This window comes from Podarcis raffonei, chromosome 12 (genome assembly GCF_027172205.1).
Source record: "Podarcis raffonei isolate rPodRaf1 chromosome 12, rPodRaf1.pri, whole genome shotgun sequence".
NCBI classification, from domain to species: domain Eukaryota; kingdom Metazoa; phylum Chordata; class Lepidosauria; order Squamata; family Lacertidae; genus Podarcis; species Podarcis raffonei.
This window is the reverse complement of record NC_070613.1, coordinates 17,870,027-17,895,955: the sequence shown is the minus strand read 5'-3', so window position 1 is coordinate 17,895,955 and position 25,929 is coordinate 17,870,027. Positions and strand designations below refer to the sequence as shown.

Genomic DNA, 25,929 nt, shown 5'->3' with positions numbered 1-25,929 from the left:
AAAACTCCCAGTTCAACTTGCCTTGAAAGATGGATTTCTAATTTAGTGTTAACAATAAGAAACCAATAATATAGACTAGGTGGCAGCTGACAGAATTTTCACTCTGCGCATCAGCTTTGCAAAATCAGGCTTTAAGATGCCAGAGGTACTGTACAGCAGTCTCATATAATCCATGTATTGGTACATTGTACTACTTCAGACCATGTATTGGGAATTGAAACCTGAATGCTTTCCCATGTAAACATCTCCTGACTGGTTGCAAGGCTGGTCTCATTGCAGCCCATTGTACCAGCATAACAAAGATTGTGCAGGAGGAAGAGAACTTAATTCAGCCAGTATTACAGAGAGAAGCAGAGCTTTTTTTCAGCCGGAATTCACTCAGTTCCAGCACCTCTCAGGTGGCTACCCATTGTCATTATAAGAGAACAAGCAAGGTGTTCATTGTGAGTTCTGGCACCTCTTTATTTAATAGAAAAACAGCACTGGATAGAAGGATTTTAAGCCTTAATCCATAAATACCAGTTGTATATGCGCTGGGATGTTTTATGGGGGGGGGTGTTATCAAATGGAAATTACCCTACCTGCAGTCTGTAATAGTACAGTCCTATAACAGATGCATTGCACAATATTGTGTTTCAGCTCTAACACTGATCATCCTGTGCACCAAGGGTTACCACCATAGCACTCATTGGCACACATGCACCCACAGGGACGTACCCTGGTTCCCACAGGATCTGCTCACCCGTCCTGAAATGGCTTGAAAAAAGCATTCTATTCTAGCCAACAGAATAAGTTGCCATGTGTGCTTGGCTGCAGCCTGTGTGCTGTGTGACGCTCACAACAGTGTCTCCAGTCTGAAATGCGAACATGGGCCCAAAAGGTGGCAACCCCTGCTAGATCCAATGCATTTGCATCCAACTTGTTTTCTGTTAAAATATTACCATATCCTTCCAACATGACCCAACAGGATGCCCACACTAACACCACCACCATTTAAAATATAGGTAAGGGCACGTGGCGTTGTGTGTGCATGCATAAATAAAGGTTTGATTATCTAAAGACACGAATGTTACCTGTTCTTGTCTCTCCAGCCATTTATCTACCATGGGGTGGGTGGCACTTAGTGAAGAGCGAGCATTGTCCCTCTGAAACTGGGTAGACCAGCTACTGGTGTCTCGTGGGAGGCTTCTGTAATTTTCATCTTTCTGTTTCAAAACAAAAACAGGGAAGAAGGTGATACAATTTAAAAGCAAAATACAATAACACTGTCTAAGGGCACTAACCATGCAGCAGGTTTTCAAAAGAACGACACACCAGAGACAGACTGGAAATGAAACAGAATGTATCATTTCCAAGTTTAGGTCTCTATAGAACACTAGCACTGCAAGTCTACGTGTGGCACTTTTATAGCCAGTGTGTCCTAGGGGCTGTTAAAATGCAATATGCATTTGCACACTCACAGGCTGCTATGTTTTCCCTACAGCAGTTCCGGAAAACTCATGTGCAAAATGGACCTTCTCTTTAAAAAGTTATAGCAGTGGTGCAAACGCTATGGCGAGTGTGTTAGAAAACTCTGCAGGTGAGTGAGTGTGTTAGAACCTGTGTTACAACACACCAGGGGCTTCTAACAGCTTCAAATAAGGTGTAGCTATTAAGATTTAAGGCAGGGAGAGATATAGAAAGTGGGGTTAGTTTTAAAAGAATATAGATTTTTTTTAAAAAAAAACCCTGACAGACTAGTCTTCAATCAATAGGAATCTTGAAGTGCTTAAACATGTGGCAGAGTATCCTGGCTTACAGGTTAAGCCTGGATTCTGCTACCAGAAAAGGACATACACAGTTCCTCTGGGGATGAAAGGGCAGAAACAAGTTTTTCTCAAATCATGTATCCAGGGAGAAGAGAGAAGGGTCCAGCCAATGGGGAAGGATATCAATCCTGCTTGGGACAAAGACAATCCTCTTTTGTGTTATGTTATATATCTATGGTGCAAACCTTAAAGCAATAAACAGAGCACTCTGCCTATTTATGTGTGCCCTCTCTGATACATATGGGGTTCTGGTCCCCAGACTGAAGCACAATAAATATAAAAAAGGGATTAAGGTCCTATTAAAATGCACAATGGGGAAACAAGAGGCAAAGTAGCAAGTCATGGAAAAGGCCCTCCATAGTGGAAAGGGAGCTGTCTGGAATTTAATAGTCATCCAAAGGCCTTGACAGAAAGCAGCAGGTCAGGTGTGTGGCAGAATATTGCTTCTCGTTCCATTTCCTCTTTGTGTCAAAAACATATCTGCAACTGCTAAGAGCCAACAGCAACTATTTAAATCATCTGATGTGGTGCAAAGCCAAAGCAAAATCACAGTTGGGAAAAAGAAATATGACTTGACGTGAGGGAAAACCACTTTAAACCATAATTTATTGATGTGACCTTGTCATATGACAGATCCCCGGCTTCTCTGACTGAGCAAATGAGCATCCTTGCAAGGAAGACCGGGTGGATAATGAACTCCCACTACTATATTGATTGGCAATTACCATTTTCTATACATACTTCTCCAACAAGGCTACATAATCCTATTCTGTGCAAATAATAAACCTCCAGACAGCTACTTTTAAATTATCTCAGAACAATATTGGGAATCTCAAAGCATACATATGTACTTCAGTTCGACATCTAACTATGGACTACAACCTATTTTTGTAGAAGGTTAGGCCTTTCTGTGTAAGAGTTAAGGTCTAATTCTCACTGAGCTGTACCACATAAATATGTAGGAAGATTCCTAATGAGTCCCCTGCATATGAAACAGGAACATGTAGCCTAAAACAGTACAGCCCTGGCACAAGTTGACCACCCAGTGAGAACTAGGTCTTACCAAATAATTTGTAATCTCAACACAAGACCTTGTACAGCCTCTAACTTTTGAAAGGGGGGAAAACAAATTATAGTTGGCTTACCAGGAGCCAGGGCAGACAAAAAAATGAATCTGGAACCTGGGGACCACCAATGAGCTGTGAATATTGCATTCTGTCCCTTGCTCATGGGCTCTCATGCATGGACTTTTCCATCTCCAACAAGAACTTTCTGCAAGTGTTCTTGTTCTGTTTGTGTGATGAGACAGTGTGGACATGCTAACTAGAGCTTCTCTGTGTTCCAAATTATTTTTCCTACTGGCATATTATTCATACCCCACAGCGGGTAAGTAGGTGAGACTCTGTATAGGGTTGAGATTATATATGGCAAAGCAAAAACAAGAACAGCTTAGTGCTTTGCCATACAGATCTCATTCTGACAATTACCGCATTTTTTGCTCTATAAGACTCACTTTTTCCCTCCTAAAAAGTAAGGGGAAATGTGTGTGCATCTTATGGAGCAAATGCATGCTGCGCAGCTATCATAGAAGCCAGAACAGCAAGAGGGATTGCTGCTTTCACTGCGCAGCAATCCCTCTTGCTGTTCTGGCTTCTGAGATTCAAAATATTTTTTTTCTTGTTTTCCTCCTCCAAAAACTAGGTGCGTCTTGTGGTCTGGTGCGTCTTATAGAGCGAAAAATACGGTATTTGATGTGTAGGTTATAAACAGCGTTGCTGTTTGAACACGCAAGTTTTTCATTTGTTATAAATGCTGTTTTCCTGGGCTATATGTTTGTCACAGGTCAAGAGGAGCAGACAGGAGGAAGGGATGTCCAGGCAGGATTTTTGGTTCTGGATTTTCAAAGAGCGTTAGGGACATTCTTCTACCAGCTATTTATCCAGAACCATATTATTTGTGCTGCTGCATGGATATTTCCACTAAAATTGTGAACAATGGCTTACCAGGATGATGCAACTATGTAGGTTCCCAGACAGAGCTTAACCATGAGCCCTGGCTCAGATGGCATGCTCAGTCAAAACTTGGCTTAGTTCAGTGTGACACAAGATTTCAAAAGACCTGGGAAGGGCAAAGTGGCTGTAAGTAACTCTCTGGGAGTTTGGATGATCATGCAGTCCTGGTTGTTGGAGAACGCCCTGGGGGTGCCCCTGCAGCCCCAAACTCCAAGCGTCCTCTGGTATGTGCAGCTCTGGAAAAGGCATTTCCCTTCTTCTCGTGCGCTTCAGTGACATATATCAAATGATATATGCACACTAATCTTCTAGCATAACACAGCAAGAAGTGTGAGACATCGTAGAGCTAATCTATGTAATTATTTACACACTATGTACAGACAAAGGAATCATGGTGTTTTCTCTCTCTCTCCGAGAGGGAAACAGACAGAAGTAAAAGCAAAAGTACAGTACAATAGTACATACAGCGGAAGAGATAAGACTGTCTTCTGTTCCCACACTCTTCCCAGCAAAGAGAGACAGACAGACAGACTCTTTTCATCATGCTATCAGCAGGTTTCCCCTAACATACAGGTGAGAATAGTCGAAGGACCAATATGCAATTAAACAACAACAACTCCCACCCCAGCAATTTTCATCATGACCTTTGAGACAAAGGCCACTTTGGAGAAATTCTCTTTACTCAGCATGTCAGGCACATGTTTCAAGGCTTCCTCTATAATGGGGACATAGAGACTAATTGTGTCAGTCAGCGAGTGACTTGTTACAAGTGTTTGTATATATTAAATGAGACGGACACCATTGCTTGGCAGTCTCTATTCCCCTCTGGGCAGATTCAGTTTATTTTATCATTCCACAGTGCAATTTAACACTCTGCCTATTTCCAGATGATTTTAGAGCCATGACCTTGTAAACTAAAGCAGACAGGACAGGTGATGTCCCCACGACATACATAACAGAGGGGCCAGCTCCAATGGCACAATATCAGGGATCTATTAGTCTTTTATGTATGCCACCGTAAAAACTGTTCCAATACAAAATGGTTAAGGGAGGATGAAACAGGAAGAGTATTTTAAAAATAATAATTTATTTCTAATTATTAGGGAGTCAAGAGGAGGAGAAGGCATTTATCTCAGATTCTTCAATGAAAAGAAGGACCAGAAAATTTGCATTCTGAGAAAGACATTGGGGGGAAATGACCACTTGTTACCCATCCTGATTATCAAAACCCTTTCAAAACCGCCTGCCTCTGCAGTTCTATGAGTAAAACTAATCTCTTACACATAAAGAGTAGAGGATTAGATAGCAATGCTGTGAGAAGATAGCAGACCCTTTCATAAGCCAGTGCTGTATTTTAATTCCAATGCCCTTACACTCATAAAAAGCTCACCATCCCAGGTTAAATGTGTTTCCCTGATACTTTTGAATGATAAACTGACTAAAGCCAAAAAGTTTTACAGAAAAGGCAATTATTAAGGTCAGTGGTGATAAATGGCTCTTCCACTAAGCAACCAATATTCTGCTTCAACAGTCGGCAGTGGAGAATCTGAACCATACCTGGAGAATAAAGTGAAAGTCAAAATGCCACAGTCATTTTATCTTGTTTACAAAGGAACCATCACAAATGAGATGCTGCTTGGCTTTGTATGTACACATGCAAAACCAAAAACTCTCAACTTAAGTACAGTTCACATTGTTATTTCTCAGGCCCCAAGAGCTCGGATGAATTCCACTCCCACCCCCCAATTCACTCTCCACTCATTAATCTCACAGTAAAATCTCAATAAAGATAATGCAAAACAAACAAAACAGCATATGGTGATTGATGTAGTGTAATTACAATGCACGAGCTGGGCTTTAATCCTGCTGGTAGTTTAATAAGACCAAAAAAATGAAGAGACACAAAACTGTTTGTTTCCCCCAGGTGCATTTTAAAGAGGAAAAACTACCATATACCACAAGAAATACTGCCTACTTATGTAGACAATAATTCAAAATAATCCATCTGCATTATATCTGCTCTGCAAATCCTAGTCAGTCAAGATGAAGCTCACCGAAGAATCAATTCCAACTTCTTTCTCAGTATTCATTATGATCACATTATGCTTCTAAAAGCCCTGTGGCAGCATTTACCCATTATGCTCAAACCAGGGCTTAGCAATACATGGCCAAGCCACCATAAGCCTGTGTGAAGTACTACACTTGGACACTTCCTGTCCCACCTTTTTCTCCAAGGAGCTCACAGTTGCACACGTTTCCGCCCCTCCGCATTTTAATCCTAACAACCCAGTGAGGTGGGTTAGGTAGGTTGGGCTGAGAGGCAGTGGCTGGCCCAAGCTCACACAGTGACCTTCAGGCCCAAGTGGAGATTTGAACCCTGGTCTCCCATGTCGTGGTCTGACACTAACCACTACACCACACTGACACTGTTCGATGAGCACTCCAGGAATTCTGCCCACTAGATCTTGCTTTTAAAATGCTGTTTAAATTTTATGTATTTCTAAGTAACTCTGGAGTATTTTCTTGGTAAAAGGCAACAAATAAATGCAGCAATGGCCAAGTTCTAGTTCAGGGTGGGGAGCTTTTCACCCTTCAGGTGTTTCTGGTCTACACCTCCCATCAGACCCAGCAGGCAAGCATGGCCAGTAGGAATATGGGAGTTGCAATTCAGCAGTATGGGGAAGGCAAAAGGTTCCCCAACCATAAAGGGCCACTCTGTGGCACAGGAAGGTGTGTAAGTTCATCGTGTGTGTGTGTGTGTGTGTGTGTGTGTGTGTGTGTGTGTACTTCCTATCTATCCAGTTCTTGGTACATGAATGCCTAGCAGGCCGATTTACTTGCTGACAGGGACAGTAGTTATATATCGCACTAGCTCTCAAAAAACAGTTATCAATCATGGGGGAAATGCGTAAGTCCTAATGGGGAAATCACTGGGAACTAAAAACTTCTTTCCATTTTGAAAAAACTGCAATGTTGAAATTCATTCTTACACAGTAAATAGGATTTTAGTTTCATTCCACTACCATCCCATGCCTCCCAAAACATTAGCTGCTACAACATAAAAATAATGAATCCCTACACACCAAGTAATAAGATAATAAACTCTCTCTTTCGCACACATGCTCTTTTAATTTTATTTTTATGTCTGTTTTGGTACATTTGGCTTTGAGTATATTATCCCCACATGAAAAGCAGACATTAGATTATCAAGTCCAAAAGATAGATAGATAGATAGATAGATAGATAGATAGATAGATAGATGATAGATAGATAGATAGATAGATAGATAGATAGATAGATAGATATATATAAAATCTCCTTCACAGAAGTGTGTATATATACCTACTGTATATATATTTCATTTCCCAACATTTGCTAGCTGTGTTAATTGCTTTAAAAATTAAGCAATTATGACACATTTTCTCACTCCTTGCAAAAGTACAGCTCCCCTTCTCATTTGACAAGGACTTAAAAACATTAAAGTCTGTCAACAGAGTAAATTAAAGTTAGGTTTGATTTACCCTTCATATTTCCAAACTTATTAAATTGCAGATTTAGAATTTAGTCTGAAAAGTTAATTTATGTGCAAACATCTTAATGTTTTGATTCCAGAAGTGTATCCAAAACAGACAGTTGCCACAAAGACGACTACGGTATCTGTATCACCTTAAAGGCTAACTAGTATACAGCACGAGCTCTCATAGGCAAGAGGCTATATGTCCATTGACATTTTAAAAGATTCAGCAGCTTTTCAGAATGGATTTGGGTTCTGGGTGATGTTTAGAATTAAAAACAAGAGTCATTTCTCCTTCTGTCAGCTCCATAACTATGACTGCTGCATGGTGCAATCATATATTATGGCCTGGATCCAAAGAACTATGTGGCTATTTCTGCATTTTCAATGGAGCTTTGGATTTGCATTTCTTGATGGCCCCAAGTCAGGACCCCTTGGAAATAGAGTCCTCTGATAACTGTAGTTCTGAGGAAGAGGTGGACACACTCCCTCGTCTGTCCCATGTGGGTGCATGGACACCAGAATATCCCCTAAGCCCCAGTGAAAAACCTCTACTGCCTGACTATGGTGTCTCACCCACAGACTCCTTGGGGGATCCTGAGAGCCCTGAGAAGAGAGCTATATATCTCGAAACCCCATTACTCTGAAGGATCCACAGTGGCAGAAGTTACCAACCCATTAGGAGGAAGTACCCAGGGAGTGGAGCTACCAATCTATGACCACGTAGTCCTGCTATAAACCACAGTCACTTGGTTTAGGACCTTGCTGACAAAACTTTGGCTTGCTTTGCAGAAGCACTATCCATGGTCCTGAATGACCTTGGTCTCCCTCCAAGATAACTGTGCCTCTGGAACCAGAACCTTCTGACCCCCACCCCTTGCTTTGGCCATCACCTCTCAATTCCTATTGCAGACTTTTTTGAAACTGACAGGAATTTAAAAAGTGATTTGTTATATGGCATGGTCTGCTGCTGAGAGGTCAAAGTCCCACAAAGCACACCTGTATGCCTTTGGATGTCTCATTAAATGTCTGAACCTGTTTAACGTTTGTTTGCTTTTTAAGTAGCCCATCAGGATCAGGACAAAAATGCAGAGAGAGAAGAGGTTAACCCTGCCCCCTCACATTCCTGATAAGCTCTCTTTCTATACACACACTTGCTGTCATCATTTCCATTCCTTAAGTCAGTCTGTATTCCTAGATACGAAATAAGGCTACTCTCTGATCTAATCCAGCAGGCCTATATTCTGTTATGCGGTGTGTCAAAGCTCAGCTTGGATGGAAGAAAAGTAAGTACACACTCAACAGTTAAAGAAGCAAAAATATTGGAGTTTACTAACTGAAGTATGTAAAATGTGACTGCTTCGTGGAAAGTATGGATCCTCACAATACTGTGTATCTAGGTAAATTTTAAGGGAGTGAAACTCTATGTTACATACTTTAAAATGCATATATTCAAATATATACATTTAAGGTGAGAACTAATTGCCTCCACATTTGCATTCACAATCAAGAGAAAGTAAAATGCAGGTGACAAGTAACTACTATAGATAGTTGAGTATCAGGTGTTAGGCAGAAAGATGGCATATTTTCTACTTATGAAGCTCACCACATAAGATGCAAATAATGTGAAAGGCAAATAGTTTTTAAAGAACTAGCAAAAGAAGGGAGACACCGTTGGTCACACATAGCACAAAAACCCAGTGCTATTTTTCTAGAAAAAGAAGTGCCAGAACACATTATAAACCCCTCCCTTGTTCTCTTATAATGGTAATGGCGCCCACCTGACAGGTGCCGGAACTGAGTTCCTCTGAATTCCAGCTGAAAAAAAGTCCTGCAAAAACCTGACTATAAAATGGTCAAAGGCATGTCTTTTTGGAAGAAGACTTGAATGAATATATGAGGACTGCATGATCAGTTAACTAAAGATGCCCTCCAGATGTTTTGGACTACAACACCCATCATGTCCAGATGTTTTGGACTACAACACCCATCATGTCCAAAACATCTGGAAAGCGTCTACTTGCAGAAGGTTTAACTAAATAAATGGCATTCCAAAGCTAACAGTAATTGCCTGGCATCCAAAATGATAATACTAGCTAGTATCTGGAGAATAGCCTATTTATTTATTACCTGTGAGATTTATCATTCCCCCTTTGATCAAAATAGTGCAGGGGTGACATCTATTCGATTACATGAGCAGTTCTCAAACTTCTCTCCTCTGCACACCACATGGAGCACTTTAAAGTTGCTGAGGAACTTCGCAGACTACTTTTTTTGTTCTACAAAGCATATCAGCAACTCATATTTTAATGCCTCTAGACTTACCTTTCTATGTGGTGAAGCAAAATATTTTTTTTAAAAAAAAAAAAATTCGGTGTTGATATCAAAATTATTCACTCTAGCTAAGAGCCTAGTTAGTCTGTTCAATAATCTGGTCCTAATTTAACCAAGTGCAGGACTAAATACAGACATCCTTGACTATTCAACAATCTTCCTATGGATGATCTAGATGGAGCTCACAGACCACACTTGAAAACCTCTGAGTTATTGTATTTCAACATCTTTACCCCATGAGGTAGGTTAGGCTGGGAGGGTAAGGCTTGCATATGGTTGTGTAGCAAGCATCGTAAGTGAATGTCCCAAATGTGTATCAAAGTTTCTGGCTATTACAACACCTTGTATCTGCAAATTACTTGCGCAGAATTTCCAATGGGCTTTTCAGGTTAGTTTATGCTAGCAATAGATGTTGACATACAGGGAACCATTTAACAGTATGTGTGCCACACAGTGTTTTTTTGCTAAAATAATGATGAGATGCTGGTACCCAATGCCGACTTCACATGCCCAAAGCCTACAGATAGCAGGATTGAATGCCCTGCCCCATACCTCATAGACAGGGATTTAATCCTTCTTAGTTTGGGTTCACAAAGGGGTTCTCTGCATGGAATTCCATTGCTCTTTCAATGCAGAAAGTCTGTAGAAAGCAGCCTGAACCATCAGGTGATTCACAGGGAGTTCAATCCTGCTTGCTATCTCCCCAACCCCCATGTATGACAGGTGAGCAAGACCACCCACCTGCCATTCACATGACATCATTATGATATCAAATGATTGACAAGTGGGCTCATCTGGCCACTCATCAAAAGCTGGCTCATGTGGTCAAAGCAGATAATCATCTGCCCCACTAAACCGAAAAAGGTTCCCCATCTCTGCTCTTAAAAAAGGTGCCAGCACTTCATACCAAAGTGTACCATCAGAAATGTATATCCAGCTCTGTGAACCAAAAAAATATTCTATCAACAAACCCATCTGTTGTCATCCCCACCTGCTGCTATTCCAACAACTGGAACTAGGTCCCTTCAGCCCTCATGCCAACTTTCTCAAATCAACTGCTCTGTAAAGAGGAGGTGGAAAGAAGAGTTCTTACTGTGAGAAAGATCTTCCTAACTTTGGTTTAGTTCCTAGCCTCTGGAGCAGGAGACAGCCCTTTGGATATTTGAAGATGGCTATCATATCTCCTCTCAGTCTCCTCTTTTCCAACCTAAATATTCCCTCAACTGTTCCTCATAAGGTTTGGTTTCCAGACTCTTGATCATCTTGGGCACCCTTCTCTTCACACGTTCCAGCTTGTCACTATTGTTCTTAAATTGTACACAGTACTCCAGGTGTGACCAAGGCAGAATAAAGTGGAACTTTTACTTCCCTTGATCAGGAAACTGCTTCTGTTGATGCAGCTTACAATAGCATTCACTTATTTTGATGCTGCATCACACTTTTGACTCATGTTAAGCATGTGGTCTACTAAGATCCCTAGATCCCTAGCCAGGTGTCCGTGTCCCCCCCCCCCCAAAAAAACCTTATATTTCTGCTGCTGGTTCTTCCTGCCTAAGTGTAGAACCTTACATTTGTCCCTATTGAAATTCACGTTGCTAGTTTGGGCCCAGTTCTCCAATTTCTTAAGGTCATACTGAATTCCAATTTCGTCTTCATTGGAATTGTCTAGCCCTCTCAGTTTGGTAAAGGTAAAGGACCCCTGACAGTTAAGTCCAATCGCGAATGACGCTGGGGTTGCAGTGCTCATTTCGCAGTTTTTTCGGGTCATGTGGCCAGCATGACTAAGCCGCTTCTGGTGAAACCAGAGCAGTGAATGGAAATGCCGTTTACCTTCCTGATAGGTACCTATTTATCTATTTGCACTTTGACATGCTTTCAAACTGCTAGGTTGGCAGGAGCTGGGACCAACCAACGGGGGCTCACTCCGTCACGGGAATTTGAACCGCGACCTTCCGATCAGCAAGCCCAAGGCTCAGTGGTTTACACCACAGCGGCAGTTTGGTATTACCTGCAAATTTCACGAACATCCTCTAAATACCTTCATCCAAGTAGTTTATAAAGACGTAGAACAACAACAGGCCTAGGACAGAACCCTGTGTCACCCCAGTCATCATTTTCCCCCAGATGATTAGAAATAGCTAGTGAGCACTCTTTGGGTTTGGTCTGTCAACCAGCTACAAATCCACCTAACAAATATCTCATCCAGTCCACATTTTACCAGCTTCATTCATTTTACCAGTCTCATTCAGTGTGAGAACTGGAGGAGAAGTGCTGTGGGGACTTTTAGCAGTGTACACCAAGGATGCGGCTTGTTCACATTAAATCAACAGTTATGTTTTAAACTATGGTTTAATGAGATGAGTAAACTGGGTTAGAATATTTTGTCATTTCCTTCTAACGGAAGGGCCTGTGCATGTGCATAATTCAAGGATGTATGTAGGAAGTAAAAATATATATAATGTGTAAAAGTGCCTGTTTGTAGCAATGTTACTTTGTGCAACACCACAGTCAACTTGGTTGACAGAACATCTTGAACAGCCAAGCCTGTGTGTATTTCATCTATAGTTCTTAAAGCCAATTTAAAATTTAAACAACTTTAAAACAAATTTTAAATTTGGCATCAAAGTTTTAGTTGTTTTTAATGCTTCTTGAAGTTTGGGTTTCCAAATAAAGCAATAATGCTGATCCATTGAGTAGTGTCTTCTTCAAATGTTTGTGATGGGGGGAAATATAGTACCTTTCTTTCATGACTCCTTGGGCCACCAGTTGTATTTTGCTTGAGGAAGCCTGCTGTTGTGGACCATCTGGTGGGGTTTTTCCGTGAAGGCTCTTCTGCAGTAAAATTGTTCTCACTGACTGATGCTGCGAGTCCAACTAACGCAGGATCACTACTGCGGCGTACATGAAGAGGCATATCTGAAGAGATAAAAAGGACACAAAAATCATATGTAGCTGACGTCCTTAATCTTTCTGCATTAAGTGTCGAAATTATAAACACACTCACTGTGTAACTAAATTGCTGAGTATATCCCAAACCAGCATGATGGTATGGACTCCAATGAGTTATCTGCCACAATCAACTGACATAACAGAAGGACAACTTGTATTAAGCATCCATGATGGATGCCTATGCAGCTTACTTTGAAGGAGCAACATGAAATTCTGTTTCTTTCCCATACCAATCATTATCAAGTCTCAACAGCCCTTCTAGTGAAGATACCATAAATATTTCCTTTCCTTGTAAGTAATGATTAATAGCATAATTTATCTGGAATACTGTGAAGATCCTGAGTAATCCTTTCTCTCCCTTCAAAACAAAACAAACATCACACAGTCCAGACTTCCATGCCATTTTGCTAGCACACAGAGGACCTGCTTCCTACCAGAGGCTATCAATATAGGGGAGGAGAAGATATTGTGTCCCTTCTCCCCCATGAATTTATTGCAACACTGCCCAAACTGAACATATAAAACAAGAAGTAGATGCTAGAAATATTAAATTTCTTGTTTGTAGATGAAGGGTATCATCATGAACATTTGCATACTGACAGACAGTGGCCTCTTTCATATGATTGCATAAGCAGCATTTAGGTGATTGAAAATTAATCGCAGTACAGCTCACATGTTCTCCCTCCTCTTTCAACAGGAAAGCATCTGTTTTCACTTCAGAGCAAATCACAGCTCCACACTGCATATGAACTTGGTGAACTGTGGTTTGTTCTGACCTAGAGATGGGTAACCTGTGCCCCTCAGAGGGATTGTTGGACTTCAACTCCCATCAGCCTCAGCCAGCTTACCCAGTTATGAAGGATAATAGAAGTCTAACAATACTGGGAGAACCACACATTCTTAATCCCTGTTTTATTAAAATTTAGCTTAAACTAACCCAGATTATACTTTGGTTTTATGTTCTGGCTTGTTAACTAGTTTTGATACTGCACAGGTTGCTGACACATATTTGATGGAGGAGGAGGCTTTTCCTATACAGGAGCAACAGTTGACCAGCCTATTCTTCACGCTCATTTTATACATTGCTCCTTTTTATTCATTTAGATATCTTGATCAAGATTGAAAGACTTGTTGTGGTTGGCACAAAACCAAAAGAGCACCATGGTTCCAAACATAAAGGTTTATATAGTTTAAGGATATTGCTATGTTGAATATTTGTTTAGCAGCATGATTTCCTGCCTTTAAACCTCTTTGGCATCAAGCAGCACCCAAGAGAACCCCAAAGCACCAAGTTATCAAGCATGGTATTCGGGAAACAGGAAAAATAAGTAAAAATGAAAAATGCATTTTATTTTCATTAGGCTATCTATTTTCCCTGTTTAAATACCACACATTTTTATTACATTCCAATACGCTCAACAAAGAAAACACACTGGAAGAGATATGTTCGCTACTAATGAGGCAAAATGTAATATAAAAACAAAGCAAAAATAATTAGAAACATATATCAAGAAGAATCTATTATTTCTTACATAATAATAGTACACAGTTTATGTGCTTCAGTGAGGCTTTCAAGCATATTAAGCAGTCTTACAAATTGCCAGGGCCAAATTCAGACCTTAAGTCTATGTTCTCAAACCCAGCTGATGAAATTGGGGGAATAGGCTGAGGCTAGCGTGTTAAAAAAACCAAAACCCACCATCACAGCTTTTGGCAGCAAATATAGTAAGATAATTATATGCAGCATGAAAAATGCCTGCTTTTGTCTGTGCTGAGATTACTGTCAATCAGTTTCACTGAGCGACTAGAATTTTGACCAATCTTATTTATATATATTTTTCTCACTAGAGAATTTTGACCAATCTCATTCATACACACACACACACACACACACACACACACACACACACACAAACTTACTAGGAAGCCCCAAACACTAAGATAATTCGAAGCCCCAAACACTAAGATAATAAGATAACACTTCCTGAGAATTGTGGCTGATGTGTGGTTGACCACTCATTTTCTAGCTCTATCATTTTCAGAAGGGATGGCCAGAACTGAGCACAATAACACAAGTTATACCATACAAGCCATTTTACTTCCAATATTTTCTCTAATAATCCCAGACACAGAATTGGCCCTTTTCACTGCTGCTGCTCACTGAGCTGACATATCCTTTGAGCTATCCACCATTGCCAGATCTCTTTCCTGGATAGTCAAAAGTCTAAGACAGCATATATGCTTTAATTAGGAGTTTGTAGAAAGATCCACACTTCAAAGGCAATCTAAGTTTGCATCCTCCAAGCTCTCACTCTCTCTCTCTCGCTCTCTCTGTGTGTGTAGTTGTATGAGAAGGGATTCCCAAATTTTAATATGTATCAGAAGAAATCAAAAATAATGAAGCCAGTAATAATACATTCACTGATTAGCTTGCAATTTCCAAAATCTCATCATAAATTCCTCAACCCAGAAGTCAGTATAATGAGATGCCTAAATACTACTTCTATGCTTCTTTTCATGTGCCCCGTCCCCCTCCCAAAAGATTTACATGCAGGGCTAATGAGAAGACATGACATGAAACTTCAGTCTACTGCCAGCATGAAGTCTTTCCACAGGATGAATCTATATTCAAATGTCAATGATTGGTGCTAATATCCATACTTTACCAACAAAAGTCAATCAGGATGCCTAATTGCTTAAACATATCCAAAATGCATTTCAGCATTAAAAAAAGGGGGGTATTACCATTAGCATTTGCTTAAGGCCAGAATCAGAGATATATGTACAAAACACACAAAATACTCCACTGAAACTGATCTGACATATTCATCTCATCCAGCCTCTAATTAATCATCAGCATTGTTTTGCTTTGTAGTCATTAAGCTCCCCTCCCTCTCCCAACCACATACAAGTCCCCCTATCCACCTGGGACAACATACAAATAAGAATGGAACTGTGAACATTTTTTCCTAATATAAGTTTGTTAGGTATAATGTCCTAGTTTACTTAATTTAGAGATTTCAGAATTATATCCCTGTTAGAAAAATCAAAGGGAAAAGAGCTTAAATAATTAAAACACCAGACGAAAGCATGTGTAGGCCCAGTGCGGTGTCACAAATTCCTGGATGATGGCAGATAGTGTTTGATGTCTAATGTAGCTTTGAAGAGTGGATAAATCAGCAATGAACTCTAATCACAAGGCTTCAAATTCTCTGTGGCACTAATGCACTGTAAATATTGATTTGCTTCTGGAGCTAAGGTGCATTTTAAATAAGCACTAGAAATAGGAAATCTAACAACACATTGCACAATAATTTTTTACGAAGTCAAAGAAGCAGAGGAGAGAAATATCATAAAGATGTGCAGAAACTTAAGTACCGTATTTTTCGCTCTATAGGACGCACTTAGTTGGGGGGGGGGAGGAAACCAGAAGGAAAAAAATCTGAATCCCAGAAGCCAGAACAGCAAGAGGGATCTGGCTTCTGGGATAGCCTCTTGTTGTTCTGGCTTCTGGGATAGCCGCTGGGATAGCTGGTCTAGCTTTGTGCGAAGCCTCCGCAGGGCACGGGGAGCCTTCATCCCTGTGCCCTGCGGAGGCTTCTGGGACAGCCCACAGCCCACGAAGCCTCCGGAGGGCAGCAGAATGAAGGCACCCCGCTGCCCTGGGTAGGCTTTGTGCAGCTAACCCTGAAGCTAGAATAGCGAGACGGAGTGCTGCGCAGCGCTCCCTCTCCCTGTTCTGGCTTCTCGCTTAGCCGCACAGCCTGCATTCATTCCATAAGACGCACACACATTTTCCCTTACTTTTTAGGAGGGAAAAAGTGTGTCTTATAGAGCGAAAAATACGGTAGCTACGAAAACATTTTTATTGCTATCAACTCAACAGTATTTAGATAAACGAAATATGAGAAGGAAATTTTGTGTGCCTGAACAGAAGAGCAGGTTTCTGATTAAGTAAGCTATTACCTGTGGTTAAAACCTCAAAGGATAATAGGATTTGCAAGATAACAAAGTGGAGATAGTGACTAGAAATAATTTCACAGTAGCAAGTTGAATGGTAGTAATAAGAAGTGTGCTTTTGCATGAACATGCATCTACCTTCCAGTACTTGTGGTGGGTTGAACTGAATTCTATCTTGGAAAATAAATCCCGTTTGACCTCAGCTGAACTACTACTAACACTTCCTTCCCCATTCCTACGCTTCATTGTAATTATCTTATACTTCTTATATTCTGCCCTTATATCTTGCCCTTATCAGAGCCAAGGGAGATGAACGACAATGGTACAGCATTAAAACAAAGTAAAAGCACAACAAAGTACTGCAGAAAGAAACCACATTTATATTATACAAATCTGAGTACAAATGATATATCATTGAGGGCCACACACCTGTCAGGACAAATAGGTCTCAAGTTGCTATCAGAATGCATACAACAGGTGGGACGGTATGATCTCAGTAGGGAGGAACCCAGAAAAACTCTGTCATATGGAATAGTGAGGATGCAATGGAGACAGCAAAGTGCATGCGCCGTATACCTAATTCTTAATCCTGGCAATTACCTATAGATACTAGAGTTAGGTGCTATGGAGATGTTCAGAGAAAAGTGTCAAAGATTTGTTTGTTTGTTTGTTTGTTTAAGCTGAAGCATGTGGCAGAATGCTTTACAAATAAAGAAATAGATGGATGGGCAAACACTTCCATAAGGATGCCACTTAATTTGGTATACTCTCAATGAAAGAGCACTAACTTCACTGGGTGGTATTTATTTTTTAGTAGAAATGGAAGAAATGTTTTTAAGGTGAGCAACAGAATTTAATCCTAAATATCCAAATTCAACCATGTTTTTGGCTTGGCTAAGCCACAAATATAGATCCCAACCACCTCTTGATAAGCCTTTCTAGCTTTGCCTCAGCTGCCAAATATTCAACAGCTGAATTTGCAGGCATTTAGCTGGTTTGTCTTCTCTGCCCACCACTCCCCATTTCAAATTTCAGCCATATAACTCTGACAACCAAGCAAATCAAATTCCATGCAACAGCAGTTTCCTAGGTAACCAAGCACAGACACCAACTGTGCAAAGGAAAAGCATGAAGAACCTGCAGCGTCCGACCAGGGTGTTAAACAAAACAGGTATATATAAATCGCTGAGAATACTGTTGATGTTGATGCTGGCCATTCTACAGTGCATAACGTTTGGGGTTTTATACATTCATACTTCTCAATATAGTCCTAGCCATCCACAAATGCAACTATTGCTAATGGCGATGTTTGGTCTGATGTCAGAGCACATAAGCTATAGACACAAATTATGGCACCCTCTAGGCAGGATTGGGAAACCTGTGGCACTCCAGGTGTTGCTGGACTGCAACTCTCATAATCCCTGAGCCATTGGCCATGCTGGCTGGGACTAATGGGAGCTGGAATATGACAAATTCTGATGGTCCAGAGCCTCCTCATCCCTACAATACCCATGAATCCAGCTGAAGTATTCAGGATCCTTCCTCCCAACACTCCAGCTTGGTTTGGCAACTAAGTTCTCTCACATTCAAATCATTGGAAGTTAGTGTTTCAATGGAAAGATATTCCTACGTCAGACATTTTTGGTTTGCAGTATTTGCCTTTTGATACATTGCTGTACACATATGTATGTGTGAGAGAGCAGGAGGTAGAAAGAGACATTTAGCAGGACTCAACTACTTAAAATAATTTAATGCTGTTCTTAACTTTGTCATAGAATTACCCAGATGTTTTAGTTTGCTGGTCTCCATAACATGAATAAGCCTATTTACCAGATGCAGATGAAAATGTATATACTTCACAAACAACACACATTTTAATTTTAGGAGACCACAAAAAAAGAGATGAGGTTTTTACCTTTTTGGAATATATACCTGTGCAGCATTTAGTCTACAAACCTTCTTTCAAATCTTTTAATAGGAAAAGTATCTACACAGCAGATCAAACAAGAGAGCTGCCTATGAAAGAAATACAGACATCTCTTAGCCTAGTGAAGTAGTTACTGTAACTCACCTGAGAAAGCTATAGATTTAACAGTGCAAGTCTGAAACCCAATAGTTAACATTACAGTTTATAAAGATTCCTGATGCTACAGATACCCCTGTCCAGCCTACTGATTTTTCAATTTGTGTATTCAAATGAAGCTGACATTAGGGGACAGGATTGTACAGATGCAGGGGAATATTCTACTACAGGAAATTTAAAATCAGAGAATGCCTGTATTTCTAAACTGAAAAGAGTGTGAGTGTGAGTCTGTGGGGGAGGGGTGTTTAATAAGCTAGATTAAGAAACACTTTGGAAAAACATTGCTAATCAGAATAGGCAATGCAGGAATAAATGGACCAATTCTGACTCAGTAGAAGACAACTTTATACATTTACTGTTCCTTTGTATTCATAGGTGTAAAACACTGGGAATGACATCTCCTCTTGGAAAGTTTAACATCTACCACCACCTCATCATATTGCAAAGAAGGGCAAGTAGCCTCACCTCACCCACTCTCAATCAAGTCCAGGTAAGCAACAGCCAGGTCACAATTTTAAGAACAGCAGAAACAGCTAAGAAATGAGAAGGGAGAAGAGGAGTTCAGGGATTTAAAAAGAATAATAATATAAGTTGTGTGCCTTTGTTGCTCAATTTGATTCTTTTACATGGTTCTGTACGTATTGTGGTATTTTATGCATTGTGACTTGCTGTTATTTTTATTGATCATTGTTTAGTAATTATTTACTGTAATTGCTAAGAGTGAATTTTTAATTATTATTTGCTGGTATTTTGAGAATTAATTTTATTGTGTACTATCATATTAAAATGAATTACTGAATAATACTTTGATATTTTATTTATTTTAAAGCTTGCAAGCCATCTTGTGAATCGTAATACAGAAAGACAGTATACAAATCAAAAGTGAAATGAAATGAACATAGACTTCTGTGAGGCAGCCCTGTTTAGGGAAGTTTTTAATGACTGATGTTTTAATGTATTTTTAATCTTTTGTTGGAAGCTGCCCAGAGTGGCTAGGGATGGGCGGAGTATTAATAATAATAATAATAATAATAATAATAATAATAATAATAATAATAATTTATTTGTACCCCGCCCATCTGGCTGGGTTTCCCCAGCCACTCTGGGTGGCTTCCATAAAAACCAAAAAACACTAAAATCTCATACATTAAAAACTTCCCTGAACAGGGCTGCCTTAAGATGTCTTCTGAATGTCAGGTAGTTGTTTATCGTTTTGACATCTGATGGGAGGGCGTTCCACAGGGCGGGCGCCACTACCGAAAAGGCCCTCTGCCTGGTTCCCTGTAACTTTGCTTCTCGCAATGAGGGAACCGCCAGAAGGCGCTCGGCGCTGGACCTCAGCGTCTGGGCAGAACGATGGGGGTGGAGACGCTCCTTCAGGTATACTGGGCCGAGGCCGTTTAGGGCTTTAAAGGTCAACACCAACACTTTGAATTGTGCTCGGAAACGTACTGGGAGCCAATGTAGGTCTTTCAAGACCGGTGTTATGTGGTCTCGGCGGCCGCCCCCAGTCACCAGTCTAGCTGCCGCATTCTGGATTAGCTGTAGTTTCCGAGTCACCTTCAAAGGTAGCCCCACGTAGAGCGCATTGCAGTAGTCCAAGCGGGAGATAATTAGAGCATGCACCACTCTGGCGAGACAATCCACGGGCAGGTAGGGTCTCAGCCTGCGTACCAGGTGGAGTTGGTAGACAGCTGCCCTGGATACAGAATTGACCTGCGCCTCCATGGACAGCTGTGAGTCCAAAATGACTCCCAGGCTACGCACCTGGTCCTTCAGGGGCACAGTTACCCTATTCAGGACCAGGGAGTCCTCCACACCAGCCCGCCCTCTGTCCCCCAAAAACAGTACTTCTGTCTTGTCAGGATTCAACTTCAATCCATTAGCCGCCATCCATCCTCCAACCGCCTCCAGGCACTCACACAGGACCTTCACCGGCTTCACTGGTTCTGATTTGAAAGAGAGGTAGAGCTGGGTATCATCTGCATATTGATGGACACCCAGTCCAAACCCCCTGATGATCTCCCCCAGAGGCTTCATATAGATGTTAAAAAGCATGGGGGAGAGGACGGAACCCTGAGGCACCCCACAAGTGAGGGCCCAAGGGTCTGAACACTCATCCCCCACCACCACTTTCTGAACACGGCCCAGGAGGAAGGAGTGAAACCACTGTATAACAGTGCCCCCAGCTCCCAACCCCTCTAGACGGTCCAGAAGGATGTTATGGTCGATTGTATCAAAGGCCGCTGAGAGATCCAGCAGAACTAGGAAACAACTCTCACCTTTGTCCCTAGCTCGCCGGAGATCATCAACCAGTGCGACCAAGGCAGTTTCAGTCCCATGATGAGGCCTGAACCCTGATTGGAAGGGATCCAAATGGTCCGCATCCTCCAGGCGTGCCTGGAGTTGTTCAGCAACCACACACTCAATCACCTTGCCCAAGAATGGAAGATTTGAGACTGGGCGATAGTTGGCCGTACTGGCCGGGTCTAAAGATGGTTTTTTAAGAAGCGGTTTAATGACCGCCTCTTTCAGCGGATCTGGGAATGTTCCCTCACAGAGGGAAGCATTCACCACCCCGCAGAGCCCATCGCCCAACCCTTCCTGGCTTGCTTTTATTAGCCAGGATGGGCAAGGATCAAGGAGACAGGTGGTTGGTTTCACGCGTCCAAGCAGCCTCTCCACATCCTCAGGGGTAACGGATTGAAATTGATTCCATGCAACTTGATCAGACAGGGCTCTAGCACTCTCCCGCCCCAGCCCTGCTCCCATGGTGGTGTCTAGCTCCTTCCGAATATGAGTGATTTTATCTGCAAAAAACTTTGCAAAATCGTTGCAGGAGATATTGGGGTCTTTACAAGGCCCCGGTGGTAAAGGTGGTTCCGTTAAATTGTGGACCACCTGAAAGAGTCTCCTGCTACTATTTTCTGCAGATGCAATAGAGGCGGTGAAGAAAGTGTTCTTCACCGTCGCTATCGCCACTTGGTAGGCTCGACGTTGAGCTCTAACCTGTGTCCGGTCAGATTCGGAGTGAGTTTTCTGCCACCGACGCTCTAGCCGTCTCAGCGATTGTTTCATCGCCCTCAGCTCCGAAGAAAACCATGGGGCTGTCCGGGCTCCATGCAATCAGAGAGGGCGCTTCGGAGCCAGACAGTCGATAGCCCTGGTTAACTCCGCATTCCAGCGGGCCACCAGGGAATCAGCTGAAAGGCCATCAACATGGGATACAGCATCCCCTACCATTCTCTGGAAACCACTTGGATCCATTAAGTGGCGGGGGCGGACCATCCGAATTGGTCCCACCTCCCTGCAGAGGGGAAGGGTCGCAGAGAAGTCCAGTTGCACCAGGAAGTGATCTGACCATGGCACTTCTTTGGTTTCACTTTTACTTAGTGTCAGATCACCCACGTCACTAGAGGTGAATACCAGGTCTAAGGCATGTCCATGACAATGAGTTGGGCCCAACTTATTCAGGGACAGCCCCATGGAGGCCATGCTTTCCACGAAGTCCCGAGTGGCCACTTGTAAGGTCGTGTCGGCGTGGATGTTAAAATCCCCTAGGACAACCAAACTAGGTGTCTCCAGGAGAACATCCGCCACGACCTGAAGCAGCTCGGACAGGGAACCCTTAGTGCAGCGGGGAGGTCGGTACACCAAAAGGAATCCTGTACTGCCCCTATTGCCCAACTTCCAGAACATGCACTCAGAAAACTGGGTCTTCCCAATAGGACGCCTGATGCAAACTAATGACTTCCTAAAAATCACTGCAACCCCCCCTCCCTGCCCACATGACCTGGGTTGCTGTGCATAAGAGAAACCTGGTGGGCAAGCGGCAGCAAGGACAGGCCCATCTGCTTCCTCCAACCAGGTCTCTGTCACACATGCCAGGTCAAATCCTCCATCCACAATCAGGTCGTGGATGGCAGTGGTTTTATTCATCATTGACCTGGCATTGCACAGCAACACCTTCAGGTCATGTGGGTTTCCCCTGTTGATTCCAGTATCCATCCGGTCAAGGCCAGACCTGGAGGCAGGGATAGTCTTCAAACAACGACTAAACCTGCCTCCTCGGTAATGACATGGTCTGGTCTTAGCGTAACTCCTCCTTCTGCCCATGATCACCGAGATCGGATGTCCCAGTGCTTCCCCCCCCCTGTGGAACTTGTCCCAGCCATCGTGTTGGCTGGGGCCCCACTCCCAGGCAGCCCTGATCCCGCCCCTTAAAAACAAAACACAAACTATACAGAACCAATAAAACAGCAGAAAACAAAAACAGAACAATTATACTAAAATTAATCCCCAACCAAATATCCATCCCACCCACCGACCCCCAACAAAGGAAAAAAGGAAAAAGAGAAATACAAATTTAAATTGCCACCGACTGCTTGAGGACATTTTAAAACACATTAACCACTTGGAACAGGGAAGCAATTGCAGAACACTTCCCAGCTTCCCCAAAAGTTTGTTCCAAATAAGGGCCTGGGCCACGCCCCCTGGGCCAGTTGGAAAAGGCCTTGGAAGGGAGCAGGCCCTGCAGTCCTCCCCACAGCCGATGGGTGGGGGTATACAAATAATAATATGTTGTTGTTGTTGTTGTTGTTGTTGTTGTTGTTGTTAAACAAGGTATAAACTGTATCCCTCAATATATTCCTCAGAGTGGTTGTGAAGCCAAGTAGCTGAAAACCAAACTCCCTCCCCCACATTTTTGACTCCCTAGAAATATGCAAAAGTGACTGCAAAACAATTAACCCAAAAGGCAAATGTACATAGCAAAAAATGGTGTTTTGAAGAATTTTAAGGATATGATTAATGTGTACTTCCCGCCCCCCTTTCCCAACTGTTTTCTTTTTTAAAAAAATTCAGGGTGAGGGGAGGAGAACATTCATTATCTACTAGTCACACTCAACACAGTTTCAGATCAGAAGCCAAACACTGGGTATCATCTGACAGTTTTAAGCCTGTATAGTAGAGATGGGGAAACTTTCTTTCTACAATTGATTTTGTTTTCATAGAAACCTACCGAAAGGAAATGCCTTAGAAGCCTCACATTTCAGACACCAAAGAGCGTTCAGACCCATGCCTAGGGATGTGGGTAGAATGTTAATTTGGTAAGCTAAATTTCACAAAATGTGGGGAGAGTGGCGCCTTACAAATGTGAAATCTGACTATCTGGAAGACAGGGTGAGTCAAATCCTCCCTGTAAACTTTTATCCCAGGACGAATTTCCCCAAACCAGTGTGGTTGGTAAATTGGATTAAAAGATTGAATTTATGTTTGTTATGACCTTAAACAGAAGAATTGACTTCCTGACTCAAACATTTCATTTTGTTTTCAGCAGTGGCTATGCTGGAAGCTCAGAGATGAGACATGAAGTAGAAGACATGAAAATGCCTACTGAGCCAGACAATCAATGCAGCTCAGTAATATACACATGAGCATTCTACATCCTGGTGCTCCCAGATGCTGTTGGGCTACAACACTCATCAGCCCTTGCCAGCATGGACAATGGACAGGGATGATGGGTGCTAGTGCCCAAAACATCTGGAAAGCATCAGGTTGGAGAAAGCTGATTTACACTGGCTAGCAGCAGCTCACTCGGCTTGCAGTGCAGAAAGATGGCATGAATTAAATAGAGGATCTCTTGCATGCAACTGAGCTACAGCCTTTCCCTTAGGCCATGAGCCAAGTGGAGAAACCATAAACCAGCCTCCTCCAAGCTGGCACCCTCCAGATGTTGTGGACTATAACTCCCACATGCCCCAGCCTCCATGCCCAATGGCCATGTATTATGTGAGGTGTAGCCCACAACATCTGGAGGGTACCACATTGGCTATACATGCCTTGTACCTTCCTCTGGCCTTTATAGCCAGCATCTGGGGCAAAGATGTATATTTCTCTTCCTTCACCAAGTGCTCAGACCCCTCCCCATCCTCCAACCGTGGCTCCTATCTTGCAGGAGGCACAAAACCCCATAAATTGCTACCCCCTTCCTCTGGATCAGCCTCTGCTACCACTTCCATTCACTCCTCAGAACCCTGCTAGTTCCTGGTTTACACTAACTGGTTTATTATTAGTTCCCAATTTAATCAACTTTGGTAAGTTTGCACTATGGTTTAACAAGAAGCGAAGATCAGAAGATCAGATTTTAAAAAGCTCACCAGTGTACAATAGAAGGGAAACAAATTTCTAGTATTGTGCATATCCACACATCTCACTGCTACACAGCATTCATGAATAGGAAATGAATGCACGCAGGTTCATAAGTGTTTGACAATTCCTATTCTAAAGAGTTCACTAGAAACTTTTAAGAGGAGAATCTCTAATTCCCTTAAATTACTGATAATGGCCCAAGCAAATGGAGAACAATTATGATGAAAATTGAATGCTACCCAAATTCCAATTTGTTGTGCCTCCTGAATTAATACTTTGTGCCTATTCCTAGTCTCCTGCAGTATAAACTAAATGCTTCCCCAAGCCATTTCTTTATTTATGCAGAGTCCAAATAATGCTCATTATCACTATAATAATCATATCCCCTTGTATCAAGTCTGTATGCACCACTTTGCATTTAATAAACAAACTTAAAATTATTAGTTGCATTTATTATTCAAAACAGTATTGGTATGGAAATTAGGTAACAAAGTTAATGCCCAGCCCACTAGTGCAATCTGCAAATTGTACAGAAATGGCAATAAAATCTGAGTGTGTTGGTGGATAGGGAAATCAGATTGTATGCCATGACAGTCTATCAAGAGTTCTTCTCACTTCGGGGGAAACATGAGATTCTGGTGGTTTTTTTGTTTTTGTTTTAAAGGTAGACCATGCAACCATGCAGGTGTAGTATAAATCCCCTGTTTTAAAACTATTATGTTTACATACATTACTCTTTATAAAAAAAATTCTGCCCATTCCTTCAATAGGGGAATAAGGCAGCCTAACAATATGAAAGCCAGCCCATGTTCCTCCAACCCATAACTACAAGCTGGAGTCAAGGAATTTTTTAGAGAGAAGCAGGGTGGTACCGAGAATGGTGGAAGTACAATTTTGTAAGATAAAAATTTTAAAACATCTGGAGACTGTGGACGTATGAATGGCCTTACTTTATCAGGCCAAAGGCCCATCTAGTCCTGCAGCCTCTTCTCACAGTGGACAACCAGATGTCAACCGGAAGCCCACAAATAAATACATCAGTGCAACAAAACTCTCCCCACTTGTGATTCCCAGCAATTGGTAAGCAAGGATATTGACGCTAACAGTGGAGGTAGAACA

At 41.9% G+C, this 25,929-nt stretch overlaps 1 protein-coding gene across 5 annotated transcripts in view; it reads right to left on the bottom strand.

Annotated features, from left to right (window-relative positions):
* The window catches only part of PARD3 (par-3 family cell polarity regulator), a 542,078-nt gene that overhangs the window by 311,012 nt on the left and 205,137 nt on the right, over window positions 1-25,929 (bottom strand). For all 5 annotated transcript variants that reach the window (XM_053359113.1, XM_053359112.1, XM_053359111.1 and 2 more), the window contains exons 4-5: window positions 12,406-12,584; window positions 1,074-1,205 (exon numbers count right to left, since the gene is read on the bottom strand). In XM_053359113.1, the coding sequence (XP_053215088.1) occupies window positions 1,074-1,205; window positions 12,406-12,584 (311 nt within the window). The remainder of the gene's footprint in view (window positions 1-1,073; window positions 1,206-12,405; window positions 12,585-25,929) is intronic.